Raw genomic sequence first — 14,470 nt, 5'->3', positions numbered from 1 at the left:
TGCGAGATAACTCTTCGGAATTAATGCAATCTACACTTGGAAAGGTTTTTTTTGGCAGTTGCTGCTGCACTTTGGGTTGTTGCTTGGGAGATTGTTGTAAAGGAGGTTGTTGCAAAGGTGGTTGTTGCTGAAAAGGAGGTTTGTCTAGAGTAGGAGCTTTCTGTTCTGCATTTTGTTCTGCATTCTGCTCTGTATTCTGCTCTGTATTCTTCTCTATATTCTTCTCTGTATTCTTCTCTGTATTCTTCTCTGTATTCTTCTGCTTTACAGTTTGCAGTATTTGCTCTGGTAACTCCGGAATGGGTTCAGTGATTGATACGTCAGAAATTGCCTTTCGCTTTGCGTTGGGCGGCGTGCGTTTAGGTATCTTCTTAGTACTAGATATTTCCATGCTATCCCTATGTCTTTTTCCAAGATCGACGTCTGAGAGATAAGGGTTGATGTTTTCGCCCCTGAAACGTGGAATGGCCCCAGACGTAGATGCGGTAATAGAAGAAGTCGTTGCTCCGGATGACTCAGGTACAGAGAAAAGTGTTCTTGAAGTTTGTAGCCCACCTTTCTGCTGCGTGGTGTAGGATGATGGGGGAGGCAGATTGCCAGTTGTCTGCGATTGTCTCAGGGGTCCTGGTGCGTATCTGTCAAAACTACCTCGGGATCCAGATGCAACCATAGACGAATATGCTGTAGTAGGATGACTGGTCAATGGACCTGGGTGATTAACAGTAGAAGTCTGTGGAGTTGTAGATGCATTTACAGCTGAACATCCCGTAGTCGGTTGACTTGATGGCGGTCCATTAGTCGTAAAACCTGCCGACAACTTTCGAGATGATATAGATCCGGAGGAATAGTTCTGATAATCTGTATTAACCGGTGACGAAATACCTGATTGATGAGTATTCCACGGCGATACTGTTGCTTGACGAGCACGCCCAAGTGCGGCAGCGCTCGTGCTTAGTGGTAACTGGCTTGTTCGACCAACCCCAGGCCTACCGCCTCTTCCTCTGCCTCCTCGGGAGCCGCGCTGACTGGGTAATACTCGATGACCGTCACCGGCTATGCATGTATCGGCCCCGGAAAGTTCCTCTCGACTCTGAACTCCAATAGTAGGAGGCCGAGAGTGTTGAGAAAGCGAAGACATGATACTAGTACTCTTTCGACGAACGTGTACAATCGAAAGGCGTTTTCGATGTGGATCGTTACGATGAAGTACGTCCAGACGATGGTTAGTCCAAATGTTACTTTAAGATACAGCTTACTGAGCGCGACGAGACAATTCGCAGTTTCTTCGACGAGTTCATACAAAATAGATAGGGATTCTCGAGTCAAGATCGAAGAAGTAAGATATGGTTGTGGTTGTCCCTGTATCTGATGATGTTGAGCTGCCATGGACAGATATCTAACCAAGGAACACTAGAAACTGGTTAGGTTGTGTTGTGTTGCAAGAAAAAATCCAAAATAGAAACCTGTTGCTCGCGAGATATGGAATCAGGAAATGTAAACTAAACGCCTAGCAACCTGAGAGAGATTGCAATATGACAATGTTTTAGCTCGAATAGCTCCGTTTATTTTCTGCATATGCGTGTAAGGAGACACTGACAGGAGTCACCAAGGTGGCCGCAGCTTCTACATCTTGAGTACCTCCTCAAGGTACCCCTTCTTCGATTAGGTCGTCGACATGTTAAAGATGGCTCTTTCCTTATTAGAAATATACAGTTTCTGGCAGTTGACTCTTCCATCAATGCTTCACTTGGCCAGATAAGCATTCATTAGCCCCTGAATCTACGAATAGGGACACTCAGATCACCCCTAATAAGAATATTCAACAACTCTTCTTTGACCCTAAATGACCGTTTGGATATCTTGCAAGGCAGTGTAAGGACGCATCCTGTTCTTTTCGTCTTCCATGTGTCATAAAATAGAGAACGATAGACGGCTCGTAACATGGCATTATTATGAGTGCGAGTTACTGAGAGCGTCATAGAACTTACCAAGACATGATGGAAGACGAGACGTCATAAATAAAGAATTGTATCTTTAATACATCAAATTCCTACATTGGAAGTTAATCTAATAGTGTATTATGAGGTAAGTAGATACGATAGACTGAGTTCAACCGTTATGTGCGTTATGTGTGAACGACATAAGAGCGTATTAGGTGTTTTGGTTAGAGAGGATGTTACCAATATGGGTCTGTTAGGAGATGTTGCTATGTGCCAAAGATGTCTAATAATTTCTCATTTTGCTTTCTATGTCACCTTATTCTTCTATCTTAAACTTGAACGTCTCATCCCCCTTTCCTCTTTCAATCGGATTCCCATGAGAATCCCATAACGCCCGCTCTTTATACGTAATATTGCCTTCCCAATCTAAAAGAATAATGGTCTGTCTTTGAGTACCATAAGCACCTTTCATAAAATATCCATGTGCGTCCCTATGCTCTTCCGGCTCGCTGTTATCTTCGATTGCATCAAATGCTGCTTTTGCCCTCCCTTCATCGGCCGCGTCAGCCATGTCTTTCCATCCCTGATCCTCTGCAAAGCTGCGAATGAATACAGACCGCCGGAGGGCATCCATATGCTCTTGAAAACTCATCTTGGGCTCCAAAGGTAGTGTATCATGATCGAGGACTTTGAAGAGCCGGTTGGTAAGCTCCTCTTCGTTCATGTCCTTGTCGACAGCTTCTTGTATCGCCTCCTCCGTCAATTTCTTCCCGATATTGATCTTCTCCCATTGAGCAGGTTCTACATAGACGGCATTGCTTAGGCCATATATGTGTCCACGTTCTCCACCTATCCACGGGACCTCGCCGACATGATCCCACCGATTGGAGATGATCGCGAGCGGTTTAATGCCCTTCTCAGTTCTCTGCTTCAAATCACCGCATACGAGCGAAAACCCTCCAACACCCTTGGCGGCACGACCTTCTAGCATCGTATTGACGAACTCATCTAGGCCAAGTCCGGAGGGGGCACCCAGCCAGGCATTCACTATGGTACCTCGGCTCCTGACCCCGGCGATGGCGTGATCCGGGTCCGGGTCATCCTCACTCGACTCCCGATAATTTGTCAGCACGGCGAATCGTCCGGTTTTAGTGACGCCTAGCCATGTCCCTCGCTCCTTACGGTACAAGTCTCGCGCGGACAGTATTTGTTCTCCTGAAGGTTGATGGGTCCACCAGTGAGGCCGGCTAGTAGGTCTTAGGATGTATTCATCCCGATTGTCAAGAGCAATAAGTGCATATTTCGGATGAGCCGTCGTGATAAGAACGATGCACATTTTGATGAAAGGTAAAAAACCCGAGAACTCTTTTATCGTTTACTGGTTGTGTTTCTGATATCTACCTAGGTAAGTAGGTGGTTATGGGCGTAAGTCCGAAATGTTTTAATTATAGGTAAAGCGGAATAAAATCAACTACCCGGGGACACAATTATAAACGAAATTGAAGAGAGAAAATCAAATAAAAACTACCACCGTCGCCACCGTCTCAGTAATGTTTCTGTTAGACCCTGCTTGACCGTCAATCTCCTGACACACGTTCTTTTTCCCTTGTACAGCGCTGCGGTAATTAGAGCTAGACCATTCACGGGATGGACAAGAGTGATCCCAATAGTGGTGTGACACGTCTCATGCGAGATTGATATTTGGAACGTTGTCAGTCAGGAATTATGTAGACCGCCTAAAAGTTGCTGGGTTTGCTGGACTGCTGGACTGCTGGGCTGCTGGGTTCCTAGATTTTCTTAGGGGTTTAAAGCTGGCACATGCGATTTCGGCTGCGCGTGTTGGCGTCTATGTACTTGAGATAATACCGAGAGTTACACTAGGTAATCATCTAGAAATTCTAGCTGCGTTCCGTGTCACCGGACTTGTGTGGGGTGATTTGGGCAATGGGAAATGGGCGATGGGAGATGGGTGATACCTAGTGGTTAACTAATGGAGGCAACTAATAATAACTCATTAAAACGGCCATTGCCGAGAATACTAACTAAAGTGGCTGAGGCCTAGTAATTCCTAAAGTTTAGAGAAACTGCCACAATTAAATACGTGATATTGAAGATGTGGAGAGTGGCTGATACGGTGAGTCGTGGTTGGCTTCTACCACCAAGTTATGCGTACGACCCCGGAATCTTACCTATACGTAGACAATTATCGCTTATTTCACCAATGTCATCTTTTCATCTAAGCCCTAAGGTATCCTACCAACTATTAAGAATCGATAATAGGGTGAACAATTACCGGAACCGAACGCATCCAACCGGAAGTAATTTCATTACGACTCCGTCCGGAATGATACCGTATAGTGATACCCGGCCAAGCTTACCAAGATTCCAAATCAGATCGGTCTTAATTCATTCACATAATCATCCCTGTTGCTTATACTTATAGCTAGCGTCGACTTAACTAAACTAAACTAAACTAAACTATAACAAGGTCGGCATAGAATGAACCCCCCTCAGCAAAGTACATATCTCTTAATCTCTGGCTAACTTCCACTTCGGCATCGTCAGTCAAGTCTAATCCTTCCCACAATATCACTATAATCTTAGAGTAACTACAGGTATTCAGCCAAGAGCTATGCAAGTACTTGCTCTTATAACCAAGTTAGACTTACACCTAGACGTGCCGTATCAAGGTTAGTAGGTAAGGGCCACTAGCAAACGTCTTGCCCCTTCTCCTAAAGATTTGCTATTGCACGGCATACCTTACCTAGGTAGGTAGGTACCTATATGTGAATAGGTACCTAGTATAGCATTACATCTGAATAACATCATCTTCACCTTTCTATCTCCCCCTAATCCGACCCTCTGCATCTACCTTTATTCAGCTCACATTAATTTATCCTACAGAATATGTTTATTGTCTTCTCACCTTTATGCTTAGCGATAGTCTCCAGTATTAGAGGCGGATAAACAATGGCTCGCTACTCTACTGTTGGTCGCATGTCTATCGGCAACCTAGACGATGATCAATTCTATAGTGCGTCGTCTAGTCGTATAGCTAGCCGACATGCCAGTCTTATAGCCTCACAAAATCTACAAGAGGCGGGCCACGGCACAGTATTCGCGCAGTCCCCCAGCTCACCCTACCAGCCCAGTTTCTCAGCTCCTGTGTCACCCCTAGAACCTCAAATTCCAGGGTCGAAACAAATATCGAAGCCGCGAGTGGCAACTCCTTTTGCTATACACTATCACCAAAATCCGAGGCGTCATCATTTCTGTCCGAAGTCTATAAGTCGTCGTTTCCATAGGACGTTCCATGCAACCTCGGAAAGCATTCCACTACTTCAACCACTGATGAACGACTCGAGCGTAGACACTAACGGCTATATGAAGCCCTTGGTATCACCCCCTGGATCCCCTATCGCAACAGATTGCTGGAGTCCAGCGTACACTGGGGCCCAGACCCCGCGTTCAGAACTGGATGGAACTATGCTCGATAGTCCAATTTCCATTGATAGAAAGGCAGCAGATACCATTGTTTGCAACATACGAGCTTACTTATCTAATAGAGGGCATAGTGGTTGTTCATTTCGAACAGAAAGGCCAACAAGCATTGACGAGAACCTACCCCCCCTATCAAGATTGTGGACCGGTCAGGATAGCTTTGGGACTGGTCCCCCTAAAGTCAATAAACCGATGACGGAGAGCTATCTGGTTACCACGGATGATATCGCGGGTATTCTAGATATCGTAATTGCTGGTATCCGCTGTGTTCGCAATGACAGTTCGGCAGTTGAATGTCTCTCGATGTTATTGCCTAAAGAACCGCAGGCAAAGCCTACACCTAATATGAACTTTATTATTCCTGGATCGCCTAGCATTGCTGATCCAGCTACGACGATCAGCTCTGTCCAACCTTCCTTTAGTATATCCAGTTGCTCCGATTACCATGGCCATTGTGTCGACACGGCTAGAACCACGTTCATTTCTCGACAAAGCATTACCGAGGTCACATAGGGATTCGCCCCTGGAAATCTGGTCCGAGAGGCAGTCGTGGAGCCATACGTGAGCGTTGCTGGGTCTATGGAGGTCTCTCGAAATGTGTCTACGCACGCCTCGTCATTGATGGCTTCAAAGTCTCCGTCTATCAGTGACATGCGAAGGACAAGCGCTAGATTTCAGTCCACTATTGAAGAGTCAGCCCATGCGAAGGAGCCCAAACTGCAAAGTAAAAGGCGATCGGCGTCCGAACCAGTCAGTCCCAGAAGATCTTTAGGAGATATCAAAATCCCCACTGGTCGTCGCCGGGATGGTTCGATGACATGCTTCCCAAAGCTTCCCTCGAGATCATGTACTAGCGACTGGTTGACACCACTCGGCCTGTTTAAGGAACCCAGTATGCCGCAACAGGGAGAAACTATGCCTGACCTTTACGCTCATGGTGTGGATGCACATTGTGGTGTTAGTGTTTCTAGGCCTCTAGAAATACTCGAGGAATCACCACGTCAAACCCCAGTTCCACCCATTGACCCCCCTTTTCGAGTATCCATACCACAATGGCCTGGGAAACTGGATGAAAAGTCCGAGAAATTGAGTAAGAAAACGGGACGTGCAATCGGTGCGTCTTCACACCGCCGAAAGAGCAGCTTTAAGCCCCCTGGTGTTTGGACCTCCAGTACGAACCATAGTCTTTTAGATAAACTGCGCCGCTATAGTTTCATGCCATTATTAGATCAGACACCAGAGAGCTCTCGCAAGGCATTGCCTCTTCCACGAGCGTGGGACGAACTACCACTGCTAGAAGAAGGAGGTAGGAGGTATTCATCCAAAGCTCTTCTACAAGGACTCCTGGATGGTAAACCGGCTTCGAACAAATCGTCGCGGAAATCATCCCGGTCCGGGGCCCGAAGGCAGAGGAAGAAGACTGGTTCGTCGGCGACGCAGAAAAGGCATAGTACTGGGCCCGGCGGTCGCATGTCATGCTCGGAAGATCAGACGCCGCACATATGCATGGACGAACAGTTGACACCGTTTTCGGGGTCGGAAGCGGCATAGTTCGAGTGAAATAGGTTGTTTAGGTTGTTTAGTACGACTAGGCCTGTGGAATAATCGTTTCGCCTCTATGGTTATATTCGATTGGTTGCATTACGATTCTTGAATTTGGCACCTCGTTATACGTACTATTTGCTTCTAGGATATGAATCTCTTCCGATGCTCAAATTGGTAGGTACCGGTAGGTAGATAACTTAACCGACGACCTATTGAAGACGCACGTAGAAATACGATGGATAGATCATCTTAACTCCTCGTGAGATCGAATCGAGTTTTACGTTCTTAATTATAGCAGTCCAATTCACCACTCTAGAGATCTTGCATAAGTGTGCAATAGATGGTATTACATATCAAAATTCAATTTATCTTCGTAGCGCATTTATCCAACGCGTTCCGTATTAGTGTAATTAACAATACAGCATATCTTCCTCATATATACAGCATCGTACACGCCTATTCCCAACATATTATTCCATGTTTGTTATTTCTCGGCAGCGTAATTGCCATGCAAATTTTTGTTGTTGTCCGTCTGCATTGAACCCCCCTCATCGCTTCCACTGGCCAGCGTTCTCGACTCCCTTGGACACGCTCTCGGCACCATCCTGGACGCCGGTTCCAACGGAGCTTAGCGCGTCGCCGACGGGCTTGCCGGCTGATCCCGTCGCGCTTGTGATAGTGTCGCCGAGCCCGCGGGTTGCGGCACCGACTACGCCGCCTGCTGTTCGGCCTACGCCTCCGGCGACGTTACCCACGGTGCTGGTTACGAACTTTGCGGCGCCTGTTACGCCGGAATCTTGGTTGGTTTTCTTCTCGAGAGGCATGTTTGCGAGGATAGATATTTCGTTGGTGTGTTGTGTAGATGAATACGTGAATTTAAACTGTGACGATGATGGTTTTAAGTAGATAATTCTTTGGATATTGATGCTAACTAATGGTAATAGATTTACTTTTCACAATGTTGATGCTATATATATGCGATGATGTCTACCAGGTCCGACAAACGCAAATGCGCATCTAACCCAGGCAAAGACGAGATGTGACGTCATGGCCTCAGCTTGTCTTCATCACCGAAGGCGTCACAGCTACGCAAGAGCCAATCAGAGGGCTTAACACTGGGGGCCTGACATTAATAAGGTTATGACGTCACAACAGGATCTCGAATTAGATTCCTTGTCTCTTCGCGTGTAAGAGTTAGTTGATATTTAAGTTTGAGTGTTTGCGGGTGATCCGCATAAGTTGATTGGATTAACTTAATCTTGTAAACCTCCAAATCTTTAGTATGGATATTAATAGTTGATGGTACAAAAACATCCCTTCGGGATAATCAATACATAATGTAGATAAATGACTAATATGATCTAACGACTAACACGAAGCTATCATGGGAAGTTATTAAGACTAAGATCACGGGTATGTATATGTCAATTCGAGTTATTAGACTAGAGACTCTAACATCAAGCATGACTACAATGTTTATTATAACTCGTCCCCCTTTTCCTATTTCCAAATACATTTAGCTACTACATCCAGCAGATTACCTCCTTCGAAATGCAGATTGTATCTAAGTGGTATTTCGGTAATGTAATAAGTCGCGCCCTCAGTCGTAGTACTTTTGACTGATACCAGCAATGATTTCCTTCTCTCGTTGGTCAACTAACCCGGTACGGAACCTGTGGTCTTTTGCGATTCGTGCCCTTGCCCATTCTGCAGCCTCAGTTAGCATCTAATTACTATTCACCGAGCCATTATCGATAACACTTTACCTTCAGCAGTAACATCGTGTGAGAAATGCTCTGTTTCTGACTGTAGACCAAGTCGCTGTAGCAATGGACTTACGACAGGCTTCAGGAGGATGTTGGCTTCGGGCCGGGCGAAATAGATTAAGCTCAGCCTGGGGCGGTCCGCTTGGTCCTCGGGGGGTCTCACTACTCGATGGACGGTGCTTTTTAAGTAGCCACCACTTAGAAATTCTAGCGCGTCTGCAATATTTACGATAATTGCGTCCCTTGGTGACCTAACGTACTTCCATTCCCCCTCTGGTGTCTGTACTTGCAACCCTGCGATTGGCTGATGGAAGAGAAATGTTAGCGTGTTGTAGTCTGTGTGCCCCTTTGCCCAGATGTTGCCGATTTGGGCGTCCGCTTCTGCCGAGCGGGGGTGGTACTTCATGTACCGTAGATACTCTAAGCCTTCAGCTTCGTAGCGGTGGCGCTCGATCAGATAATCCTCGTCGATCTCTAGAACATAGGCAAATAAGCGTAAGAGGGGAAGTAGAACGTCGTTGTGAACCTTCAGTGAGAAAGCCCGTATCTCCTCCCAGTGGTCTCTGATGAGTTGCGGATGTGGCCGCTCGTGTTCTGGTGTGAATTTAGGAATATTGTAGCGCTCATCATTGTCCCGAGTGGCGAGCTTTCCCGTAGACTGTGGCTTATACCCTCTAAAATCTCCCTTCGCCGTGTCACATAGATATCTGGTCTTTTCCTCTAGTGGTAGATCGAAGAATGTCTCGCATAATGCATACTGTTGTCTGACTTCCTCGTCCGAGAACCCATGACCGACAACATAAAAGAATCCTAGAATATGTATTTAGTAGTTGTTAATGTGCATAAACTCTAGCTCGCCGTACCATTTTTGTTAATAAACCGTAACACCTGCTCCGCCAGCTCCTGCTTACCCCCTGGTTGATTCAGTTTGGAGATATCGAGCGCCTCCAATTCCGCATATTTCACTATCGCAGCTTATGTTAGGATGTGAGTACGTTATTTTCCTATCGCGGATTATACACGTACATCTCTCTTTGGTCTCCGTTGGATATTCATAAGTTGAGAGCGATTTTACTTTAGATGGAGACATTATCGTCTTTCAGCAAAAGTCGACTTCTCATATATTAATCAAGAGTTCCAGTCATGAGTTAAATGAATTAATTGAAGTAGTTGTCAATTATCCTCTCCATATAAAATAATCGAGCGGGGAAGTTGTCCCTTCATTTGATGACCGTGTATCTCAAATATCTCCACCAGGATTGAGCAGTAAAATCCAGTGGAAATGATGTCATTTATAACTTATATGGCGAATCGTACTGGTATACCTATCTCAATCCAGAAGCCCCTGTTCACCAAAGACCTGCCAGTGTTCTCTCTAATATACCTAGGAGGTACGTAGGTAGCTAGATAACTATTCTATTTATAGTTCCCAGATGTCAGACGGATCTCTACTTTCAATAGGTTCCAGATGATCACCCCAAATGCACATATCTTACTCAGTCGTCCCTATTATCCTAATAGCAAGTCCCGCAATAGTCCTACGCTCAGAAGTATACTTTAGTGGGTAGCTTTCTTTTCCTGTCAGTATTCTTAACAATTTACCCTCACTCCGTAGATTCTTCTTGAAGGCATTACGCACTGCCTAAATAGCATGCGCTAGATCCGTAAGAAATATATAAATCCTCTCAAATTGTGAGTGAAAGTGTAGTAATTGACAAGTTTCGTCAAGTCCAATCTGTATTACCACCTTGGGATATTGTCTTATTCAGAAGGTAGACGATTGTATCAACCATCCCACAATCCCCTATTCATAGGTATTCAATCGTCCCGCAGGACATCTCATGAAACAGAAAACCCATAGCTAGTTGGAAGTCCTTATAAGAGCCTACGACTATTATTTTTACTAAATGCTTAGGTTTGTATGGTTTAAACTAATTTTATATATCATAACAGTGCACCCACTTAGGAGTAAATTATGTAGTTACTAGTTTCAGACAGACTTCTTCTTCACTGCAGGGTAAACCCCCATTGTAGATTGGCGAAGTTTCATAGACCCCAAACATAAGACGGTGGTAACTCAGTGAAAGCCAAATTATAGGGATGGGGAGTGTGTATATACTCGTGGCGTACAAGAATTCAGAAATCCGGTATCGAACCGACTAGTGCCGTAGCCCTATATAAGGGTAGGTACCTATGTAAGTGTTCTATCGTATGATAGATCGCCTGTATTCTACACTAATCCACAGTTCACTACGCTATACATGATATATGGCGGTCAGAGGGCGCATGATATCTGTCTCAGTAATTTGACCTGTATGCCAATAATTCGATAGTACTGAATCTTCCGCGTTGGGGGTATTTAAGATAGGGGTGTGAAATTCAAACTAACGCTTGTAAGCCATTACGCGTCAATACCTAGCCCTACCGTGTCTCAAAGCCACACTTCGAATTCGGTTTACCTCGCATATGATACATGTCTTACTCTTCCGGTAACTATCTTACTTTGAGTATGGTAAGTTTATGTACCAACCTATTATCCCTTTTAGGAAGAAACATTACCTAATACAGCCATCTACATGTTGTCTACATAATACCCAGTAACAATGATTATTACAGGTTTTATCGAGATATATAGTTACTCCATCTAAGACTTTCTGGTTGTTATAGAAATCTCGCAAGTATCTCTCGTTGAGTATAATAATCAGATATATAGGAAAACACCAAAATAACTTGAACTGGCTTTCTATTTAACAACAGTGAATCGCTAAGAACCGTTGAATATCCATTCACTTCCATAAAAAGTACGCAGGTGATATCATGTCTAATTCCAAAGAGGAGGGTGTTGATCCTCAAGACCATTATGTACTATCGCGAGACTGTAACGCGAGCTCTAGGTGAGTCATAACTCTAACACTAGTATCGACATTTCTAATAGAATCATTAGACTTACAGCTCAGCATTATCTCTGGAAGGAACTTCTTGGATTCCTTATCCATCCTAATATTCCTACTCAAACTCCCGGCTTGAAGATTGCCGATGTTGCCACGGGAAATGGGTATGCATAGTAATAGCTCACAACTATCCCAAAGGAAAAAACGAAAACGAGATTGATAGGTATTGATCATGTTACCCTTTAGAATCTGGCTTCATGACATTGCCCGCGATAAACCAACATCGGACGAATTTCACGGCTTTGATATCAGCCTAGATCAGGTTGGACACAAACTATGGCTACCGGTTAATATACACATGCATATCTGGAATATTTTCGACAAGCCACCTGCGCAGTTTGTGGGTTATTTTGACATTGTACACGTTCGGCTTATCACTATAGTTGTCCAGAATAATGACCCTCGGCCTATCCTCGAGAATTTAACATTGTTATTAAGTACACGCATAGCCTCTCTTACTTCCTACACCCTAGAAAATCCCTGAGATAATTAATATTTACTTTTCATCTGACAGAACCGGGCGGTTATCTTCAATGGGACGAAGTTGACACCATGAATTGGTGGACAGAAACCGTTCCCGGCGTGTCAGCGGAGAATCTTAACAAGCTCCACAATCAAATTACAACACACGGCGAGTAAGCCTCCTTTTTATTTTCAAAATCTTTTCCTTAGATTTCCTTTTCATACATAAGACTAATCGCCTGAATCATTATAGCTGGAAGTCCCGTCTTGACCAAGTGATGATGGATAATGGATATACAAGCGCTTTATTATATACCTATAGGTACGGGTTAGGTATGGCGCGGATATGGAACGATCTGTAAGTCCTTATTCCCAAGTCCAATTTTACTCCTCTGAGAGGCCTAGCATATGTATCTAATACCGAGTAGGTCTGTTTGCACCTGGAAAGATTTCGCACACAATATGCTTAAACCCCCCGGGGCGTCTGGCGAGCTGGAAAGAAAAGGAATGAACGAGGTAAGGAAAGGGGCCACGCTTATGGTACCGAGTCTTGTATGGGTTGCGAGGAAAGCTTAACTAGATCATACATAACCAATACTCAACCTAGTCATCTCGTGTTTAATACTGAGTGGATCTTGTTGTCAATGCGCCTTTTACTGTTTAATAAACATGGCAGATTCTAAGTAGTGGCTCAAATCGAATCTCTGAGACGTAAATGTTATGATCATCGTTCGTGAAACTTACTAAGATGTGATAGATACCTAAGAAATGGAGGCCCAAATCATCGATACGACTATTAATAGAATTCTACACTGTGCCCTTCTCTTGTGCCTGTTATAGAGCGGTTACCCTTTGGCTTCATAATAGTCTAGGGGTCCCGTGAAGCCATAAGCCCGTTGATCAACTTTATAATCTGCTCAACCAAAGCCATGAAGGATTGCAGCAATCCTTCGTAGTGCTCACGTATGTCCTTCTTCCGTCTAACCCCTCATCTGCCCAGGCTGGCGGCGTAGCTTTTGTGTCGAATGCCATAAGCGCGTGTGGCTTCATATATATATCAAATTCGGGGGCGAGAGCAGGATCGCAATCATTATATAATATATCCATGGCTGGTTCAATAAAGGCAAGGCCCTCAGACGGCTGTGATTCATTCTGTTAGTTACCTGCCTACCTAGTCCTCCTAGATTCTTTGTTGAAATGTCATTTAGCTACCTTGTTAATCTTGATGAATAACAAGTGTTTCTCACCAATTGCCTTAGATAAGGATTCGCCTTCGAAAGTGATGTTGCCGACCACATAGATTAGCCCAATAATTCTACCTCCAGCCTGACTTGTAGTTATGCGTGTCTAGGTATCAAAACCCTCAGTTGCATCTCCAGCTATTACACCACCGTACGAGTATGCTATAATAACAACATACTCCTGCTGCTTATCGAGAAGAGGAAGGAGAATGTTGTCGCGGAGTGAAGCGATATCACTTTGGCAAGTTGCTGTACTTGGATCCGGAGGATTGCAGCTGGGATACGGGCCTAGATGTGTTGTATACCCGGCGTCTTTGAGATATGGCAATAGCTTTTCGAACCCGTCAAGAGTCCCGAAGGCACCCGGAACGATGACAATTGTAGGTAAATAGGTAGATGGCATGCCGGTATTTAGGTGCTATGTTGTTTACGACAGCAGCTTGCTTTGTTTTCTTGCGGTCGGTAAAAAGATAAAGGGAGTATCTTAGGTACCCAACATAATAACTCAGGTACCACTGATAACAAGGATGGTTTAAGGATGGCAGTATACACAGAACATTGTGTAACAATTAGCAACATAGTGGACCTTAGGTACATAGGAGATAGGTAGGTACCTTTGGTAGGTACTTATTTAAGACATATTTTCTAGGTAGACACCCCAAAATTACATTCATACACTAATTAACGTTTTCGGTATAAGATGTAAGATAGGAGGTAAGTAGGTAATCTCGAATCTCCGACTCATTAGTCAAAATCGGATAATCTGCCTATTTTCATACTCCCTCAACCCCAAGATAGTTTGCTATAACTAATAAGGGGGAAAGATGGAGTCTTCTTTGCTAGACTCCGTAGACCTCTCAGACAATCGTCAACCTTCCCTTTATGCAGCTATAACTATATGTTTCTTCTTTGCATTAGTTAGCGTTGTTCTTCGCTTTTGGTGTCGTTGGATCAATAGAGCAAATTTTTGGCTCGACGACTGGCTCGTCCTCTCTGCACTTGTAACCACAAGCATATTCGACCTATCTTTTACGTCGTAGCTAATAAATAATTATCAGATCTGC

The 14,470-nt window shown here is 44.4% G+C and overlaps 3 protein-coding genes across 3 annotated transcripts; all 3 read right to left on the bottom strand.

Moving 5' to 3' along the window:
- Positions 1-2,256: 2,256 nt before the first annotated feature.
- On the bottom strand, positions 2,257-3,276 carry GL218_02967 (Transport and Golgi organization 2 like protein; the record flags this gene model as incomplete). Its single annotated transcript, XM_033579510.1, has 1 exon — positions 2,257-3,276. One exon carries the CDS (start codon positions 3,274-3,276, stop codon positions 2,257-2,259), a length of 1,020 nt encoding a protein of 339 aa, XP_033436790.1.
- A 4,258-nt stretch (positions 3,277-7,534) lies between these two features.
- Positions 7,535-7,810, bottom strand: GL218_02966 (uncharacterized protein; the record flags this gene model as incomplete). The annotated part of the gene is made up of 1 exon (XM_033579509.1): positions 7,535-7,810. The coding sequence occupies one exon, from the start codon at positions 7,808-7,810 to the stop codon at positions 7,535-7,537; it is 276 nt and encodes a 91-aa protein (XP_033436791.1).
- Positions 7,811-8,586: 776 nt separating this feature from the next.
- GL218_02965 (uncharacterized protein) lies at positions 8,587-9,842 on the bottom strand (the record flags this gene model as incomplete). Its single annotated transcript, XM_033579508.1, has 4 exons — positions 8,587-8,693; positions 8,753-9,562; positions 9,616-9,717; positions 9,779-9,842. The coding sequence occupies 4 exons, from the start codon at positions 9,840-9,842 to the stop codon at positions 8,587-8,589; spliced, it is 1,083 nt and encodes a 360-aa protein (XP_033436788.1).
- Positions 9,843-14,470: the final 4,628 nt, after the last annotated feature.

Source organism: Daldinia childiae (genome assembly GCF_008694065.1).
Source record: "Daldinia childiae strain JS-1345 chromosome Unknown Scaffold3, whole genome shotgun sequence".
NCBI lineage: Eukaryota > Fungi > Ascomycota > Sordariomycetes > Xylariales > Hypoxylaceae > Daldinia > Daldinia childiae.
Note: the sequence above shows the minus strand (reverse complement) of the source record. Positions and strands in the feature narration are given on the sequence as shown.